Raw genomic sequence first — 17,007 nt, forward strand, 5'->3', positions numbered from 1 at the left:
GAGTTTAAGTTGCCAAGGGAACTCAGAAGCAGTTGGTTTATGCCAGTAAATTGGGAACAGAGGAGGGGGGAAGAATCTCCCCCCTTTTTGCCTAGAAAGCATATATATATATGTATGAGGTTGAATTTCCATTTGCGGTAAGTCCTTTTAATGCTCTATTAATAACAGTTGGATAAATAAAGGTTGTACACTGAATGCGACTGTAGAAAATGAATTTTATGGCCCATTACTAGTTGTAGAATAGCACTGTCATTGAGAAAAATCCTGAGATAATCAGGAAAATGAATCAGAGAATTCTTTTGGTAGGTTATGCTTAATTCATTAATTAATATCTGTCATCCCCATCTGCCATTTTAAAGCTATGCTAAACTATACCCTTTAGATGTTTTGAGAAAGTGCTGAAATTTAATAATTTGCATAGAAATCACAAAAGTTTAAGGGCTTCTCTGGGTTAGCTCCCCAAATGCAATAAAACCAAAATGCCTCAGTGTGTCATTTGCACTTTCCATTATTCAAATGTGTTTAGGCAGTGTGTGTGAGTTACTTTAAAAACACAAAAGCCATCAGATCAAAGGTCCATCTAGCCCATCATCCTGTTATTACAGCGGTCAATCAGATGCCTATGGAAACCCTGCAAGCAGGATCTTAGTACAACAGCACTCTTCCCCATGTAGCACCTCTGCTTGTGGTTAACGCTTAGCTGGAATGAAATATTCAACGCAGCAATAGAGAAATTAAAATATTAATTTATTTGTCAGACAAATAAATGAGAGGCACAGTGGTATATGGTTACCAAGCTCTGGCCTGGCCTCCTGCCATTCTGGCCAGCACTTATATTCCCTTAATCCAGCCCCCTTTGCTCCTCCTGTGGCTGCCTCTGTCCAATCAGCCTGGTTGGAATTCCTATTGGCTGTTTGGTAGAACCAATCACAAAAGATACACCCACAAAAGATACACCCATTTCCTTGCCCTTATAAGGGAGACAAAGAGCTATATATATGACATATAAGTAATAATATATCTTACATGGAATCTTAATTACCAGCTCACCTCTTGCCCTATTGCCTTCTAAAACAAATGTTTAATCTTACATTTTTATGTTCAACAGATGTCAAGGATCTTGAGTTCACATCAACATTGAAAGATTTCCTTCATTTAAGGTTTCTAAACAAATGCCTGACAACTATATATCAAGAGTGCTTGGATGGCGTCTTCTGTCTGGCAGGGGGGCTAGGCTGGTGGCTGACTTAATTTCAGGATAAATACAACTCTTACAACCATATGAAATAAGAATCTAGCATTCCTTAAATCCTTTGCATAATTACATTTAAGCCAATATATTTAAGCTAATATATTTCATACATTATCATAGGTAGCCTCTTAAAAGAATAAAGCTTCTCAAAGTAAAAAGGAAGGAACTCAGTAAAAAACAGCTTTTAAAAGAAGCCTCTTTAGTTTACACTCCTCCTTTCACCCCCCTTTCCAGCCTAAAAATAAAGTAGAAAGAAGCTTCTTCTCCAGCCAAGCCAGTTGCCTTTCCCCAACATTTTATTGCCCTTTTTAACTCTCTCAGTTTGAGAAAGAAACAGCTTTAGAAGATTTCCTAAAAATGTTCTCTTTTTTCTGTCAGCTAAATGTTTTTCCCATTTGCTTCTGGCCTTAGAGAATTCAGCTCAAGGTTTAACGTGAGGCCCATTGGTATCATTTTACTTATTTACCCATTCTTAATAGTGTTTTTTCAGCCTTGGGGCAGCATATGTAATTCTCCCTTTTTATGACTTTGAGAATTGTTTTTTCTACCATAAATCAATGGGGCCCTCTTGTCTTAGGAGAAAACCTCTTGCCAAGGTTTTTTCTGCCTGGCATGAAACATTTTGAAAATCTAAGCCCATTTAATTTAGGAACCTGATCAAGATATAAGCCAATATAAGTCTTGATTAAAAATGCAGTCTATATTCAGATGCCACATTCCCCCCTTTCAAGCTCAAGGACCTTCATCCCAAGTGTCCTTGATAGCTTGACCTTCATCATATTCCTGAGGTAAAGCTCTGTATAGGGCCATGATATGAGGTAGAGTTTCATTTGAAACCATCTTGCTAATTGTACTTCTAAAACATGAAATGATACATGGCATCATACATAAAACCATTACCACTACTGTCAAGAAAAACAAGCAAGACAATAGTATCCCTTTAAGTCCTGTGACATTAGGTAACCAATTGGTGAGCCATCCCATATCCCATCCTTCCCATGTTTGTACTGGGACATGTGCTATATTCTCCATCTTTGTAGCCAACACACGGATTGCCTCACCATTATCTGAAATGTTAAAGCAACAGGCATTCCCTGTCAAGTTCAAGACTCCACATAAGCCTCCCTGCCTGGCAAGTACATAATCCATTCCCATTTTCAGCTGCAAAATGGCGGCTCTACTTTCATCCAACTGTTGTGCAATAAGTCTCAAACTCTGGGCCGTTGCATTGGTTACAAGTTCCACTACTGCTTGCAATCGAATTATTCTATTTAGATTATAAATAGGATCCCGTGCCCCTTGTATGAGCTCACCAGGATTCCAGGAGGCAGGATCATAATAGGCTATAATGCGCTCTGGCGGCCAATCATCAGTACCGCTCCAACTTTGGGTACTTCCTCCTGCTATATGAGAAATATCAGCGTTTCTTCGTGTACGCTTGGCCGAACTAGTGGGCATAATCCACATTGGTGGTAATACCCAACCCAAGAAACAAGTCCCACTCCATTTGGAAGGGAGTTTCTTGTATGCCCATTCTCCACATATCCACCACAACCATCGGGTCTGAGGTTTTTGGTACGTGGAGTGCATAAGGCGAAATATCAAAAGGGGTAGAGAGTTCACAGTGCAGTATGTTAGATTGCCTTTTTCTGTCACAGTTATGTTCCACACCACTTTCCATGCATGAATAAAAGGAGGTGCACAGGGCAAGGTATTCCGAGTTCGATACGTAGTACCGTTTGCCCAGGTTTGACTATTCTTAATATAATCCCAAGTATAGTGGCAATGAGAAGAGCCTATCATGGTAGGATCAGCTGCATCTGATGATTTATGCACACAGATTTCCCCTTGCACAGGTATAACTCGTATTGGTTTAGTTGAGTTCCATCCGGGGAAATTCTGTACTTCTGTTTGGTGTGGCATTTCGCTTACCATACCAATGGCACTTAATGGTATTGGTAATAAGGGCATACCTCCCTCTGAATCATCTGGCCCAAGAGAGCAAACAAGGCAATTAGTCCTATTTGCAACATTGGCTACCATCTCAGCTAAGCCTACCCACATATTGTGGTCATGGCGGAATCCATATTTAGCAAATTTGGTCAGATTCATGGACCCTTCCCCTTCCCAAGGGATCAGGATTAATAATGAAATCATGTTGATGTCTAGCATATGCATTCCTTCCACAAAAGATTACCTTATTGTGATAGCAAATAATTATTAGCCCCAATATAATTCCCCCAATGACAGAAATGGGGAACCACCAAGACCAAAACATATATCCCGAGGATCCCCAATGAGTAATATCACTTATAATTGTTCCACAAGGGGGCAGTCAATCGATTGTATAAGAGAATCTTCCCGTTCACAGTCGCTGGTTCAGACGCTCCTCAAGCTTCAGGCGTGCGCAGGTCAGCCAGCTTCCAGGTTGTGGCTGCAGCAGGCCGGTCGTCAAATGTTGCCCGTGACCTAGCCCGTTCCCGGTAGGGCTAGATACAGGGGTTTTTGGAGAGAGTTAGTTTTAAAGGATTAGAGGGGTCACCTTTGCATGTCCAACTGCCTTCGGACTTCTTCAAACGAGAGTGATGAATCCAGGGGGTCACCTCAGCTACCTTCACCGCTGTTGGAGTAGAGAGCAAGACGGTGTAAGGTCCACGCCATTTAGGTGCAAGTGGATCGCGTTTCCACTCTTTCACCCATACGCTATCGCCAGCCTGGAACTGATGAATCGGCTCAGCAATGCTGCACGGCGTGCGTTCGAGGGCCCACCTGTTAAGAGAAACAAAAACACGGGAGAGAGATTGCACTTGTCCCTGTGTCGCATAGTCTCCTATTTGTTTAAGATCAGCTGGAATATCCTGAACAAAGGAGGGCGGTCTCCCATACAGGAGCTCAAAAGGTGACAACTTAAGTCTTTTTGTGGGTGCACACCGAACACGAAACAGTGTTATGGGTAACACATCTACCCATCCCAATCCCGTTTCCTGGGTTAATTTTGCCAATTGGGTTTTCAGAGTCCGATTCATTCTTTCAGTTTTCCCTGAACTCTGAGGCCTATATGCTGCATGCAGTCTCCATTTTACTTGTAGGACTCGACATACATCTTGTACTACTTGATCAATGAACGCTGGCCCATTATCACTTCCAATGCATCTAGGTAATCCAAACCTTGGGATCAATTCAGTGAGGAGTCTCTTAGTTACCTCTCGTGCTTTTTCAGTTCGGGTGGGAAAAGCTTCAACCCATCCGGTAAGAGTATCTACAAACACAAGGAGATACTTGAATCCCTTAGAAGGGACCAGCTCTGTGAAGTCCACAATTAGGCTTTCCATGGGGACGTATCCCACATGCTGAATTCCAGGAGGTTGTACCGGTCCCTGCCTGGGATTGTTTTTAGCACAAAGAACACATTTCTGTGAAATGCAAGTTGCTAATTGTGATAGGTTAATAATATACAACTTCCGACTGAGACTCTCTCTGGTTGCAGTACCGCCAAGGTGAGTAGATTCATGATAATTTCTTACAATTGTGCCTGCTAGATGATGAGGTACATAAATCCTATTGTCCGGCAGGATCATCCAACCGTCCTTCACAACCGCTCCTTCCTGTTCAGCCCACTTCCTCTCTTCTGGGGTATAGTGAGGTTTAACTTCTTCTGGAACTACCTCTGGTATGAGGGCTGCTATAAATCCTCCCACAGGCTTTTGGGCTGCCTCTCGGGCTGCTTTGTCAGCAGCATGATTTCCTCTGGTTATTGGATCCCTTCCTCGTCCATGACCTTTGCAGTGCATTACAGCAATCTGTTCTGGAGCCCATACTGCTTCTAACAGGATTTCTACTTCAGGTCCATATTTCAAGGCCTTCCCGTGGGCTCCGATGAGACCTCTTTCTTTCCATAGAGCTCCATGTGCATGCAGGGTTAAGAAGGCATATTTAGAATCAGTATAGATGTTTGCCTTACATCCAGCTGCCAACTGCAGAGCTCTAGTTAAGCCTATAAGTTCAGCTTTTTGTGCTGAGGTGCCAGCAGGCAAAGCTTCAGCTTCCACAACTTCCTCATTGGTGACCACAGCATATCCTGCTCGTCTGGCACCTTCATGCAGGTAACTGCTACCATCCGTATAATATACAACATCTGGATTTTTCAATGGCTCATCTTTCAGATCAGGTCTACTGGAATAAACTTCATCCATTATTTGGAGACAATCATGTGATTCTTCATCATCTACCTCTGGTAGGGGCAGCAAAGTCGCTGGATTGAGCATATTCACTACTCGTAGATGAATCCTGGGATTTTCACACAATAGGCCTTGGTATCTAGCCATCCTTGGGTTCGTTAGCCAATAACTACCCTTATATTCCATGAGTGTCAGAACAGCATGAGGTACATTCACATACATCGTCTGGCCAAAGGTAAATTTATCAGCTTCTTTGACAAGGCTTGCAGTGGCCGCTACTGCCCTTAGGCATGGAGGCCATCCTTTTGCTACTGAGTCCAATTGTTTAGACAAATAAGCTACTGGACGGTTCCAACTTCCTAGTCTCTGGGTCAGGACTGCCGCTGCAATCCCATTCTGTTCATGTACATACAGCTGAAAGGGTTTTTCCGAATTAGGCAGTCCAAGGGCTGGTGCCTCCATAAGTCGTTGTTTGATAACTAAAAAGGCTTGTTTCTGCTCAGGTCCCCATACGAATGGGTCCTTTTCTGCACCTCGAGTGCTTTCATGTAAGGGCTTGGCCAGACTGCTGAAATCAGGTATCCATAGTCTACAAAACCCTGCTGTTCCCAGGAATCCTCTAAGTTGTTTTCTTGTGGTAGGTTCCTTGATAAGGCAAATAGCTTCTTTCCTCTCTGGTCTCAATGCTCGTTGTTGGTGTGAGATGTCAAAGCCCAAATATTTGACCTTTTCTAAACATAACTGTGCCTTTTTCTGGGAAACTCGGTAGCCAGCTTCCCAGAGCAAGTGGAGCAGTTCCTCTGTCCCTTCTTTACAGGTATCAAAATCTTTTGCCGCTAATATAAGGTCATCTACATATTGCAGAACTACCTTTTCTCCCGGTATTGAGGGGTAACTTGTTAGATCCCTCGCCAAGGCAGTGCCAAATAAAGTTGGGGAATTTTTGAATCCTTGGGGCAATCTTGTCCAGGTTAGCTGGCCTTTTGTTCCTGTTAAAGGGTCTTCCCACTGGAAGGCAAATATAGGTTGGCTCTGTGGTGCCAGCCGGCAACAGAAGAATGCATCTTTCAAGTCCAATACAGTAAAAAATGTTGCTTCTGGTGGGATCAAACTCAGCAAGGTATATGGGTTTGGTACATTTGGGTGCAAGGTCTCGATAGCCTGGTTTACGAGCCTCAAGTCCTGCACTGGCCTGTATTCATCTGTCCCAGGTTTTCGAACAGGCAAAAGGGGTGTGTTCCATTCTGATTGGCAAGGCTTAAGCAGACCATATTTTAATAGGCGGTCCAAATGTTTCTGGATGCCCTCTGCTGCTCGCCGGGGTAAGGGATATTGCTTTACAGATACAGGGGTAGCCATAGGTTTTAGGGTTACTACAATTGGAGCTATATTCTTAGCCATTCCTGGTGGGCTATTTTCGGCCCATACTCCTGGTGGCACCTGTAGAGTTCGGAGGAGCTTGTTTAATTCTGTATCCAATGTGGGTTGGACTTGCAAGGCTGACATTAGGCGCCATGATTGTTCCTTAGGTACTGAGAGGGTAATTATTCCTGCTGCTTTTGATGGCAGTTTCATTTCTGGACCTCGAGGAGTGAAGGTGATTTGGGCCTGCAATTTGGACAGCATATCTCTGCCTAAGAGAGGTATTGGACACTCAGGTATATACAAAAACTGATGGGTTAAACGATGTCCCCCAATCTGGCATTCCAAAGGTTGGAGGAAAGACCTCTTAGCTGACTGTCCAGTGGCACTTTTAATGACTACACTTTTGGATGCCTTTTTCTGCAATAGTTCTGGGAGTACTGAGTATTCAGCCCCAGTATCAATCATAAAGTCTATTAAATGGCTCCCTAATTGAATCGTGACCGTGGGCTCCTGGAAGCCTAACTTTATGGAGTCCGGTCGTTCCTAGTCTTGGGTAAAATCCTCTTCTGCCAGTCCAATAAAATTGTCTCTACTCCGTCCCTGTCCTGGTCTCTGATATCTTCCATCTCGGATCATTCCCCGTCCCCGTCCCTGGTTTCTTGGGCCGGAGCCTGGGCCTGGGCCTGGGCCTGGGCCTGGGCGTACTTCTTCCAACCTCAAGGGTTCAGGACACTCCCGCTTCCAGTGACCCTCCTTCTTGCAATTTGCACATTGATTCCTTCCCAATGGTGGATTCCTTCCTCGCCCTCTCCCTCCATTTAAGGGGCGGTGGTCTTGCTTCACTGCTGTGGCTAGCATCACCATCTTTTCCTTCTGCCACTTCTTCTTCTCTTGTTTCTCAGCCTCATCCCTATTCCGATAAACTCGGCGTGCAATGGCCATAATTTGGCTCATCAGCATCCCTTCCCATCCTTCTGATTTCTGAATTTTCTTACGAATGTCAGAAGCACACTGGGCCACAAATGTAGCAGTAATCATTCTGCTGTTTTCAGGGGCTTCAGGGTCAAAAGGAGTCCATATACGATAGGCTTCCTGCAGCCTCTCTAAAAAGTCTCCCGGACTCTCATTTGGTTTCTGTTCTACTTCTGAAACTTTAGACATATTAGTGGGCTTCTGACATGCCCTGCGGATACCTTGCACAAGCGTCTGGCGGTAGGTGGTAAGTCTGGTCAGGTGAATTGCATTGTTTGGATCCCAATTAGGATCTTCCAAGGGAAAGTTGTCTTGGAGATGACGGTCAATATTAAAAATATTTCCCACTCTGGCCTGCTCACGCAAATATATCTGTGCCTTTTCAATTATGTCTCTCCTTTCCTCAGTGGTGAAAAGAGTATTTAGGAGCTGGCGACAATCTGTCCAAGTAGGGCTATGAGTATTTATTATTGAAGTCACCAAGTCCATCATAGCCTGAGGTTTTTCTGCAAAAGATGGGGTGTGTGTTTTCCAATTCATCAGATCCGTAGTTGTGAATGGAATGTACTGCAGGGTCGAAGTTCGAGGTGGCCGTGGTCCGGGTTGCCCGTTAACCAGCGCAGGCTCCTCAAGTGCATCAAATACTCTTCTAAGAGGGGCTACTACGTGACCTTTCTCTTCACTTTGCTCTAGGGGCCTCAAATCATAAGGGATGGTATCTGTTCCAAGGCGTTCTTTTAGCAGCTTTATACGCCTGGCTGTATTGCTTGCTGACCGATTAAGGTCTCCCTGTAACTTCTGTAATATTTCTCTGGGACTTGGATGTACAGGGGTTTGGGGTGGGCAATCAGTTGTTCCACTAAGGGAGACTGTAGATGGAGGTCTATTAGGAGTCACAGGTGGAATAACCACTTCTGCTTGGGCTTTATTATAGGACTCCAATGCCTCCTGAAGATATTTATCATAATCTATCAAGGAATCAAGCTCTGTGACTCCACCCCCATTATTCATTCCACTTTCTTGCTTCGGGGTTACAACTGGTGGAGTGTTTGGATTAGGCTCCCTTCGATGTGGAGCATAGGGGGGAGGTGGAAGCACCTCTTCCTCTGGTCCCTCAAAAATGGGTTTAAGTTTATTTGGCAAGATTCCTTTCCTAGCTTCAGCTTTTACAGCCAATAATTTGCATCGTTGGACTTTGCATTCCCTTATCCATGGAGGATTTTTATTTAATGTGCTCAGCCAGGAATCTATATATGGAAATTGTTCTGGGCACCCTCCAGTTTCTTTGGCGATATCAGACCAAAGTTTGCTTACTAAATTTATATCAAAGGTTCCCTGGGATGGCCATTCAGTATTTTGTTTTGGCCATTCTAGTTCACATAACGTTCTCAAGCGCTCTGGCGTCATTTTGACTCCATATGCCCCTGAGAAGGCTTTCTTAAAATTATTTAACATACACTCAAGAGGTGTATTTTCCCCCTTTGAACCCCCAACTCCCATTGTATGGCCCTGTGAAGTATCCACTCAGTCACTCACAGACACGCTTTGTGGGTTTCCTTGCCTAGTGAAGTCGCCTTACTAGGAACCGAAGTACTGCCCACTCCACACTCAGGTCAGCTACAGATTGCTCTGTACTTTCTCACACATACAATGCGCTGGATACTTCACCACACTCTACCTCCCAATTTTCCCTTTTCCTCCACCAGACCACCATCTGATGTACCCAACCACCTAGCGTACTCAGTTTCCCCTTACTGAGACGCAGAAGTTTGATCAAGACTTCTCTTCCTCCTAATTAATTGGAGGGCCAAAAATCCCTTTGTGCACTTACCCTTGGTTGGTTCCCTGTTTCCCCCGGTTCCGTCGCCGCCAGTGAGCAGGGTATCAGACAGACGAGTCTTCTGCGTTCCCCCTGGAAAAATTTACCAGTGCGCGCTTTGGGTAAGCAGTTGTCCTCTCTCTTGTACCCTGCCCAGTAGGGCGAAGGGGCTGCGTTCCAGCAGACCACTTATCCGAGTCACAGGGCACCATAAAATGTAGCACCTCTGCTTGTGGTTAACGCTTAGCTGGAATGAAATATTCAACGCAGCAATAGAGAAATTAAAATATTAATTTATTTGTCAGACAAATAAATGAGAGGCACAGTGGTATATGGTTACCAAGCTCTGGCCTGGCCTCCTGCCATTCTGGCCAGCACTTATATTCCCTTAATCCAGCCCCCTTTGCTCCTCCTGTGGCTGCCTCTGTCCAATCAGCCTGGTTGGAATTCCTATTGGCTGTTTGGTAGAACCAATCACAAAAGATACACCCACAAAAGATACACCCATTTCCTTGCCCTTATAAGGGAGACAAAGAGCTATATATATGACATATAAGTAATAATATATCTTACATGGAATCTTAATTACCAGCTCACCTCTTGCCCTATTGCCTTCTAAAACAAATGTTTAATCTTACATTTTTATGTTCAACAGATGTCAAGGATCTTGAGTTCACATCAACATTGAAAGATTTCCTTCATTTAAGGTTTCTAAACAAATGCCTGACAACTATATATCAAGAGTGCTTGGATGGCGTCTTCTGTCTGGCAGGGGGGCTAGGCTGGTGGCTGACTTAATTTCAGGATAAATACAACTCTTACAACCATATGAAATAAGAATCTAGCATTCCTTAAATCCTTTGCATAATTACATTTAAGCCAATATATTTAAGCTAATATATTTCATACATTATCATAGGTAGCCTCTTAAAAGAATAAAGCTTCTCAAAGTAAAAAGGAAGGAACTCAGTAAAAAACAGCTTTTAAAAGAAGCCTCTTTAGTTTACACTCCTCCTTTCACCCCCCTTTCCAGCCTAAAAATAAAGTAGAAAGAAGCTTCTTCTCCAGCCAAGCCAGTTGCCTTTCCCCAACATTTTATTGCCCTTTTTAACTCTCTCAGTTTGAGAAAGAAACAGCTTTAGAAGATTTCCTAAAAATGTTCTCTTTTTTCTGTCAGCTAAATGTTTTTCCCATTTGCTTCTGGCCTTAGAGAATTCAGCTCAAGGTTTAACGTGAGGCCCATTGGTATCATTTTACTTATTTACCCATTCTTAATAGTGTTTTTTCAGCCTTGGGGCAGCATATGTAATTCTCCCTTTTTATGACTTTGAGAATTGTTTTTTCTACCATAAATCAATGGGGCCCTCTTGTCTTAGGAGAAAACCTCTTGCCAAGGTTTTTTCTGCCTGGCATGAAACATTTTGAAAATCTAAGCCCATTTAATTTAGGAACCTGATCAAGATATAAGCCAATATAAGTCTTGATTAAAAATGCAGTCTATATTCAGATGCCACACCCACTTGTATCTGCCAGCGAATGGTATGCAGAGACATATTGCTTCTGACTCTGGAAGTAGAATATAGCCATCATGCTTTATCTTCAGAGGAACCCTGTGAGGTAGGTTAGGTTGAGTAGCCTAAATTCACCCACTGAGCTTGACAGCTGAGCAGGATTTTAATCCATACTTCTCCAGTCCAATCCTAAAGCTATCAACGTTTCAATCTACATTGGCCTAATTTGCACTTTATGCTAAGGCAAACCATGGCTTGGCCTAAATGAGCACATGGGCTCTGGAAGAGGAGATTGCAGCCACTTTGCAGCTCTGCTGCTGTACTGTGCTGAGGTAAGCCATGGTTTGGCTTAATGTGCTCTCTGAACCGTGGCTCATGGTTCAGTTCTCTCCAGAGTCTGACCACAAACTGTAACCCGAGATTTGTCCTGTAGAGTTTACAGTTTGGGCTTTGTCTGGAAGAGCTAAGCCATGACACTGTGCTCAGTGTAGCAGCAAAGTGACTGGAAAGGAACAAAGTGAATTGGCTTAGCATGACTGTGGGAACCAGGCCTCTGTAGACATTATTTTAACTGCAGCTTCTTATGTAACCATCCACAAGTGATAATATTTTTCTACATTTGGTTAAAAGAAGGTACCTATTCCTGCATGCTGCTGCTGTTAAAGACACAGTTACTGAGGCTGACTGAAAAACTGGCGCATTTTGTTCATTATATCACACTGGTTCTCTAAGGTTCTCTACCTCTTTCTTGCAATTGTTTTATGAAATGGTAATATTATGTGTTATAAAAAAACCATATTGGTGTTTTTGCACTAGAATAGTGAGATTTAAAAAATAAAATAAAAAAATAAATAGACTAGATAATCAGGTAGCAATAATTAAATATGCCCATAATCTATTTTCATCTACTGGTGGTTTGTATTCATGATTGTATGAGGATTCCACAGATGAGTTCAATAAATATCCCAGTGAAATACATTTTGAATAACCAATCATTCAAATCTATGTTTATATCTCCAATACATGTTGCAACTTGTTGTTGTGCTAGAGGGTCACAGACTTTGTCGTAACCTGCCTGCCAAAGTTAAGTAAACTTCCCCCTCAAAAGCTGTGCTTCTGTGGAGCAAGAATTTACAATTCCTCTGGCACGCTGACCCTAACCTCAGATCAATAGCTTCTTCACTTATGACAACCTTAAGAAGGAGAGCTTTATTGCGTATGAGAAGTCCATTTGCTCTGTTTTCCCAATAGTTTTGCTAATTGCAAAATCTAAGATGCCTACACACAAATACACACAATGTATCTTGGTGCGGGGGGTGTTATTCATAGCTATTCACACTGTTATTTTTAATCAAATATTTGGGTACAAAATATGTCCTAATAGTGAAGAATGGTGGCTACTGCTGCTTTCGGACAAGCAGAAAGATTAGACCATAAACATGCATACATTTGGAAAGCCACTTTTCTTATTCATGTGCTCTGTCTGCATAGGTCTGCCAAAAGAGGCACAAGTGTTTCACTTAAAATAATGAAAACTAAAAAAATGGTCTCTCTCTCTCTCTCATATGCAGCTATTCCACTGATTTGAACCTCCTTAAGCTACACTCATGAGGTTCTGTTTCCTTTCCTGTTCCAACATGTATGTCCAGAAAGGTGGTGATAAATAGGCACCAACTACCCAAAGGGGGTTTGGGGATGGAATGCCCTGTCATTGTGACACGTGGGAAAGTCAAAGTTCATTCAGTGTTTCGTTTTTTTCAATGCAATGTTGCTGGTGCAGGAAAAGAGGGTTGTGGTTATATTAGTGTTTTTAAATGGTTGTAAGTGAATAGGAACTGGAAGGATAAGATGGAAATGTCTATAAACAAGAAAGGATCTGCCTATTAGGCAGGAGAAGCTAACTCTGTTGAGGGGAGAGGTAAGCAGCAGCTGGAATAACAGAAATGGAGTTCACTCATGCTTTTGTTTATTTCTAAAATGTATATTAACTGATTGGACAAAGTCTAGCCTCATAGATTGTTGGCCAAAATCCGATTGATCTCAGTGGAGAGATTTAAGCATGTGCTTGCCTGCCCCACTGAAATCAGCAGGGTTTCAGTATTTTCAAATTTGATTGACTTGTCTAGTACACATTTTGTATGTGCACCTGAGATTTTAAAGATTTTAAAACTGTATTCATCTAAATACATTAAGTTTGAATGCAACAAAAAGGTGTTTTAATGTGCATGGAAAGAAGACATTGGTCAAACCATTAGGATGGCTGCAGTATTCTGTTAAATACTGCCTTGGTGGCAAACCTGTTAGTTACTGTGGAATATATGTGTGTATTTGTTTGTATTTGTGTATATGTTCTCTGTGGCACTTATTCCATGTTGAATGAAATGTCCTGTACTTTTAACTTGATCTGTACTTTTAACTTGATCTGTTACATAACTGCTGAGTTTTCTTCTTCCACTTTTAAGGTTGATTTTTGTAAGCTCCTGACAAATAAATGAATGGAGGACTAGTGGCAAGCTAGCTTCTATTAGTGCCATTGAAACTGGACTCCTTGTTTATGCAGTTGAGAGAAAGTATTGTGTCTTGTCCCCATGGACAAAGCAGAACTGAGAATAGCCCTGTCCCTAGTTTAACTAGCTTAGCAACCTCTTTGTGAAACCCCGGAGGGGCAATTGTCTATTGTTCTTGAACCCAGTAGAGACTCACAAAGCTAACTTACATCCATTGCACTTTTTTTCTTGCCTTCCTGTTGCATGAGAAGTTTAATAATTGAGTTAGGCAGCACAGTCAGGTTTTGTCTCTTAATGTTGACAGTATAACACTAGGGTTTCAAAAAATGGGTTAGTGCTTCTGTGGACTAAGGGTTGTTTTCTGTTAGTCATTGCAAGATTATCAACTTTAACAGAATTTGGACTGGCCGTGTGATGGGGGAAGGCTTCTTTTTCTCTTTCTCACGGGCAAAGATAAGTCTCTAGAAGAAAAATCAGTGAGTGGCAATGAACTTTGCAAAACTAAAGGACGTCTTCAGCCTCTTCAGATAATTTGGTCACTGTTTCCAGAACTGCATTGGAAGGAAGTAGCTCTTCAGGTTACAGTTTAGTCAAGTATGTTATTTTATTGAAAGTTTGTTTTCTTCTTGTTTATTTGATGTACATTTGGATCGAATTGCCAATTTGGAAACAATCTAGAAGAAGGGGAAAGGTGCACATATACCATGCATTTAGATTTTTTTCTCCAGTGTTCATAAGCTTATTCATTGTTTGCAAAAAACAACAATATACATGCTTCACGGCATGCATCAATCTCTATCTTATAGCCAAGCATATTTTTCATGTGCATGTGTTTGGATGAATTATTTGCATTTATTTTACTTTTAATATATTCAGCTTAATAGATATATTTTAATTTCAGCTGGACTGGTTTGATATGGATATTTATCCTTTAGGGGTAAAGGATGGCAGTAACACTTACTTTATCATTTTAAACCATTTTAAAGCATTTTTAATGTTGTTTGTCAGAGATGCTCCTTTTATTTCAATGCCAGTGTTTTATTTTATCCTGTCTTTTCCAAAGAGATAAACTACATTCATAACTTGTTTTAAGTTCTTAAGTGTGACAAATTTACACTCTGTTAAACTCCATGAAATGAACATAGTGATGCTATAGCCGGCTAACAGACTGAAGAGTTCATGTGTGAGTGTGATTGCATACTGCAGACATGGAAGTGGGTGTTTTAATGACAGAAAATATGCAGTAGTAATTCCAACATTTTCAAGCAAGAGCCTCTCAATTCCAAAATGTTACGCAAGCTGTATGACACCCAGTGGCCATGAGAGGTCTATTGCTGATATTACCAGCCCCTGCTACCACTGGAAGAATTTCCTTTTTACCCTGTATCCTCAATTATATGAAGATACTGGAAGGATAATCCTGCCTGAAAAATAAGCTTTCTTACCCATTTACTTATGAAGATAACCTCACAATATTACCAGTCCATTCCTAGTTGGAAGACATTATTACTCAAGCAATTAATTACATTTATATCCTACACCTCCTTCCAAAGGAGCCCAGGGCAGCAAACAAGAAGTGTCCATACGATAAAAACAACTTAAAAGCAATTCCAGTACACATGCAAACTGAGAACGATATGGGAAAGTCTACAGTAGGCACAAAAAAGACAGCAGAGATGTCACCTAATATTCAAAGGAAGGGAATTCCGAAGGGTAGATGTTAAAATACTATATGCTTGGTTCGTATATTGTGCAGAATGGACCTCCTGATAAAATGGTATTTGCAAGAGGCCCTCACTTCCAGAGCTCAGTTCATCAAGGTAGCAAGACCTTTGCCATGCTTCTAACATGCCACATTCCCCCCTAAAACTGACTTTTAACAGAATTCATGGTAAATGTAACGTGTAAAAAAGCTCTTGTGTTTTATTCCTTGGCAAAATTTAGTTTCAAGTAAATGTGATCCAACTTTACATCTCTCGGTGTCGAATTTAGTGATTATTTGATGTGCCTGCATTTTTCTATCATATTGTTACCCTTTGACTTTTTTGGTGAAGGATAATATAAAAATGAATAGCTAGCTAGCTAGGTTGACTGATCTGGTAAACCTGCAACACAAATGTATTTCTGGTGTTTTCAAAGGTACATGACAGATGGTGGATTGGGCCTTTACACTCGAAGGCTAAACAGACTTCCGGATGGGATGGCTGCTGTACGGGAAACTCTGCAACGCAACACCTCGCTGGGCCTGGGCGATGCAGACAGGTAGGCCTGCACCTGCCATTCTTTATTTTTACATTCTGTATTTTTACTCTTATGAACTGTGTTCCACTGCAAGCACAAAGGAAAACTTGTGCCTTTTGAATAGCCTGCGAATATATTGCAAGGAAGTGGAATTTGGCCGTTGTGATTTTGAGTGGGATCTTCTGAGGATACATGAGTTAAGACATTTATGTGGAGTGGAAATTAGGCACATTTTCTATGACAGTACATCTGAACTGTTATTTCGATAGTTAATTGGTAATAGAATAAAACTGAGAGACAGTAGCTTGTTGAAGACCACCTGGTGAGTTTGTGGCAGAGGTGAGATTTTATCTATCCTGTTTCCCCTGCACTGTATGACCTTAGAATGCAATAAATAAATAAATGGTGTCTGCAGTGTAGAGACGTTGACTGAAAACAAAGCCATATGGCTGAACCAAGTGAAGAAGGCCATGCAGGTTCTCACCCTGCCCCAGAGTCTTCAGTCAAACTGTGGGAATGTATTTTTCTGACCTCATGCCAGTCCATAAGACCTGGAGACTAAAAAGCAAACTTTTCCCCCCAAGCCACACCAAGAGATAACTTGCTTATTATTCAAAGTCAGCTCTATCCTTCCCAATACCCAAAGTCAACCTATGATAGGGTTGCCATACGTCTGGAATTTCCTGGACATAGCCGGGATTTGGCCATCAGAAAAAGTGCCCGGGTGGAAACAGCTTAAATGTCTGGGAAAATCAGGATGTGTGGCAACCCCTGTCAGAAGTGTAGATTTTGGCTCAACTACTTTTGTGTCCGGATCGATTTTCACTTGAGATGTCAACAGATTTTTAAAGCGTGGAAAAAGCAACCCTTACTCTGTCTGCCACCATATTCTCCCCCATCTCAACCCCTCTAATTATAATGCTAGTGGTGTTATGCTGGTTTACTCTGTAAGGCATTTGAGAGAAAAATGGTGGCAACTGGCCACATCACAGTAGTGGCAAGTGGCACTTTTGCTAGACTTTCAAACGTAAAGGGTGGAGGAGGGTAGCAGTAGGCAGCATATTCAGCATTACTGTTAAAAAGATGAGGGATGGGGAAAGGAAACAGCACCCCCTGCAAAATAATTTGTAATACTTAATTCCAACCCCGAAAACTGCCAAAA

General features: G+C 42.0%; 1 protein-coding gene across 8 annotated transcripts in view; it reads left to right on the forward strand.

The window, feature by feature from the left end:
- The window catches only part of NAV2 (neuron navigator 2), a 535,652-nt gene that overhangs the window by 422,594 nt on the left and 96,051 nt on the right, over window positions 1–17,007 (forward strand). For all 8 annotated transcript variants that reach the window (XM_081891071.1, XM_081891073.1, XM_081891066.1 and 5 more), the window contains one exon: window positions 15,744–15,866. In XM_081891071.1, the coding sequence (XP_081747197.1) occupies window positions 15,744–15,866 (123 nt within the window). The remainder of the gene's footprint in view (window positions 1–15,743; window positions 15,867–17,007) is intronic.

Source organism: Podarcis melisellensis, assembly GCF_964234715.1.
Source record: "Podarcis melisellensis genome assembly, chromosome: 1".
NCBI classification, from domain to species: Eukaryota; Metazoa; Chordata; class Lepidosauria; order Squamata; family Lacertidae; genus Podarcis; species Podarcis melisellensis.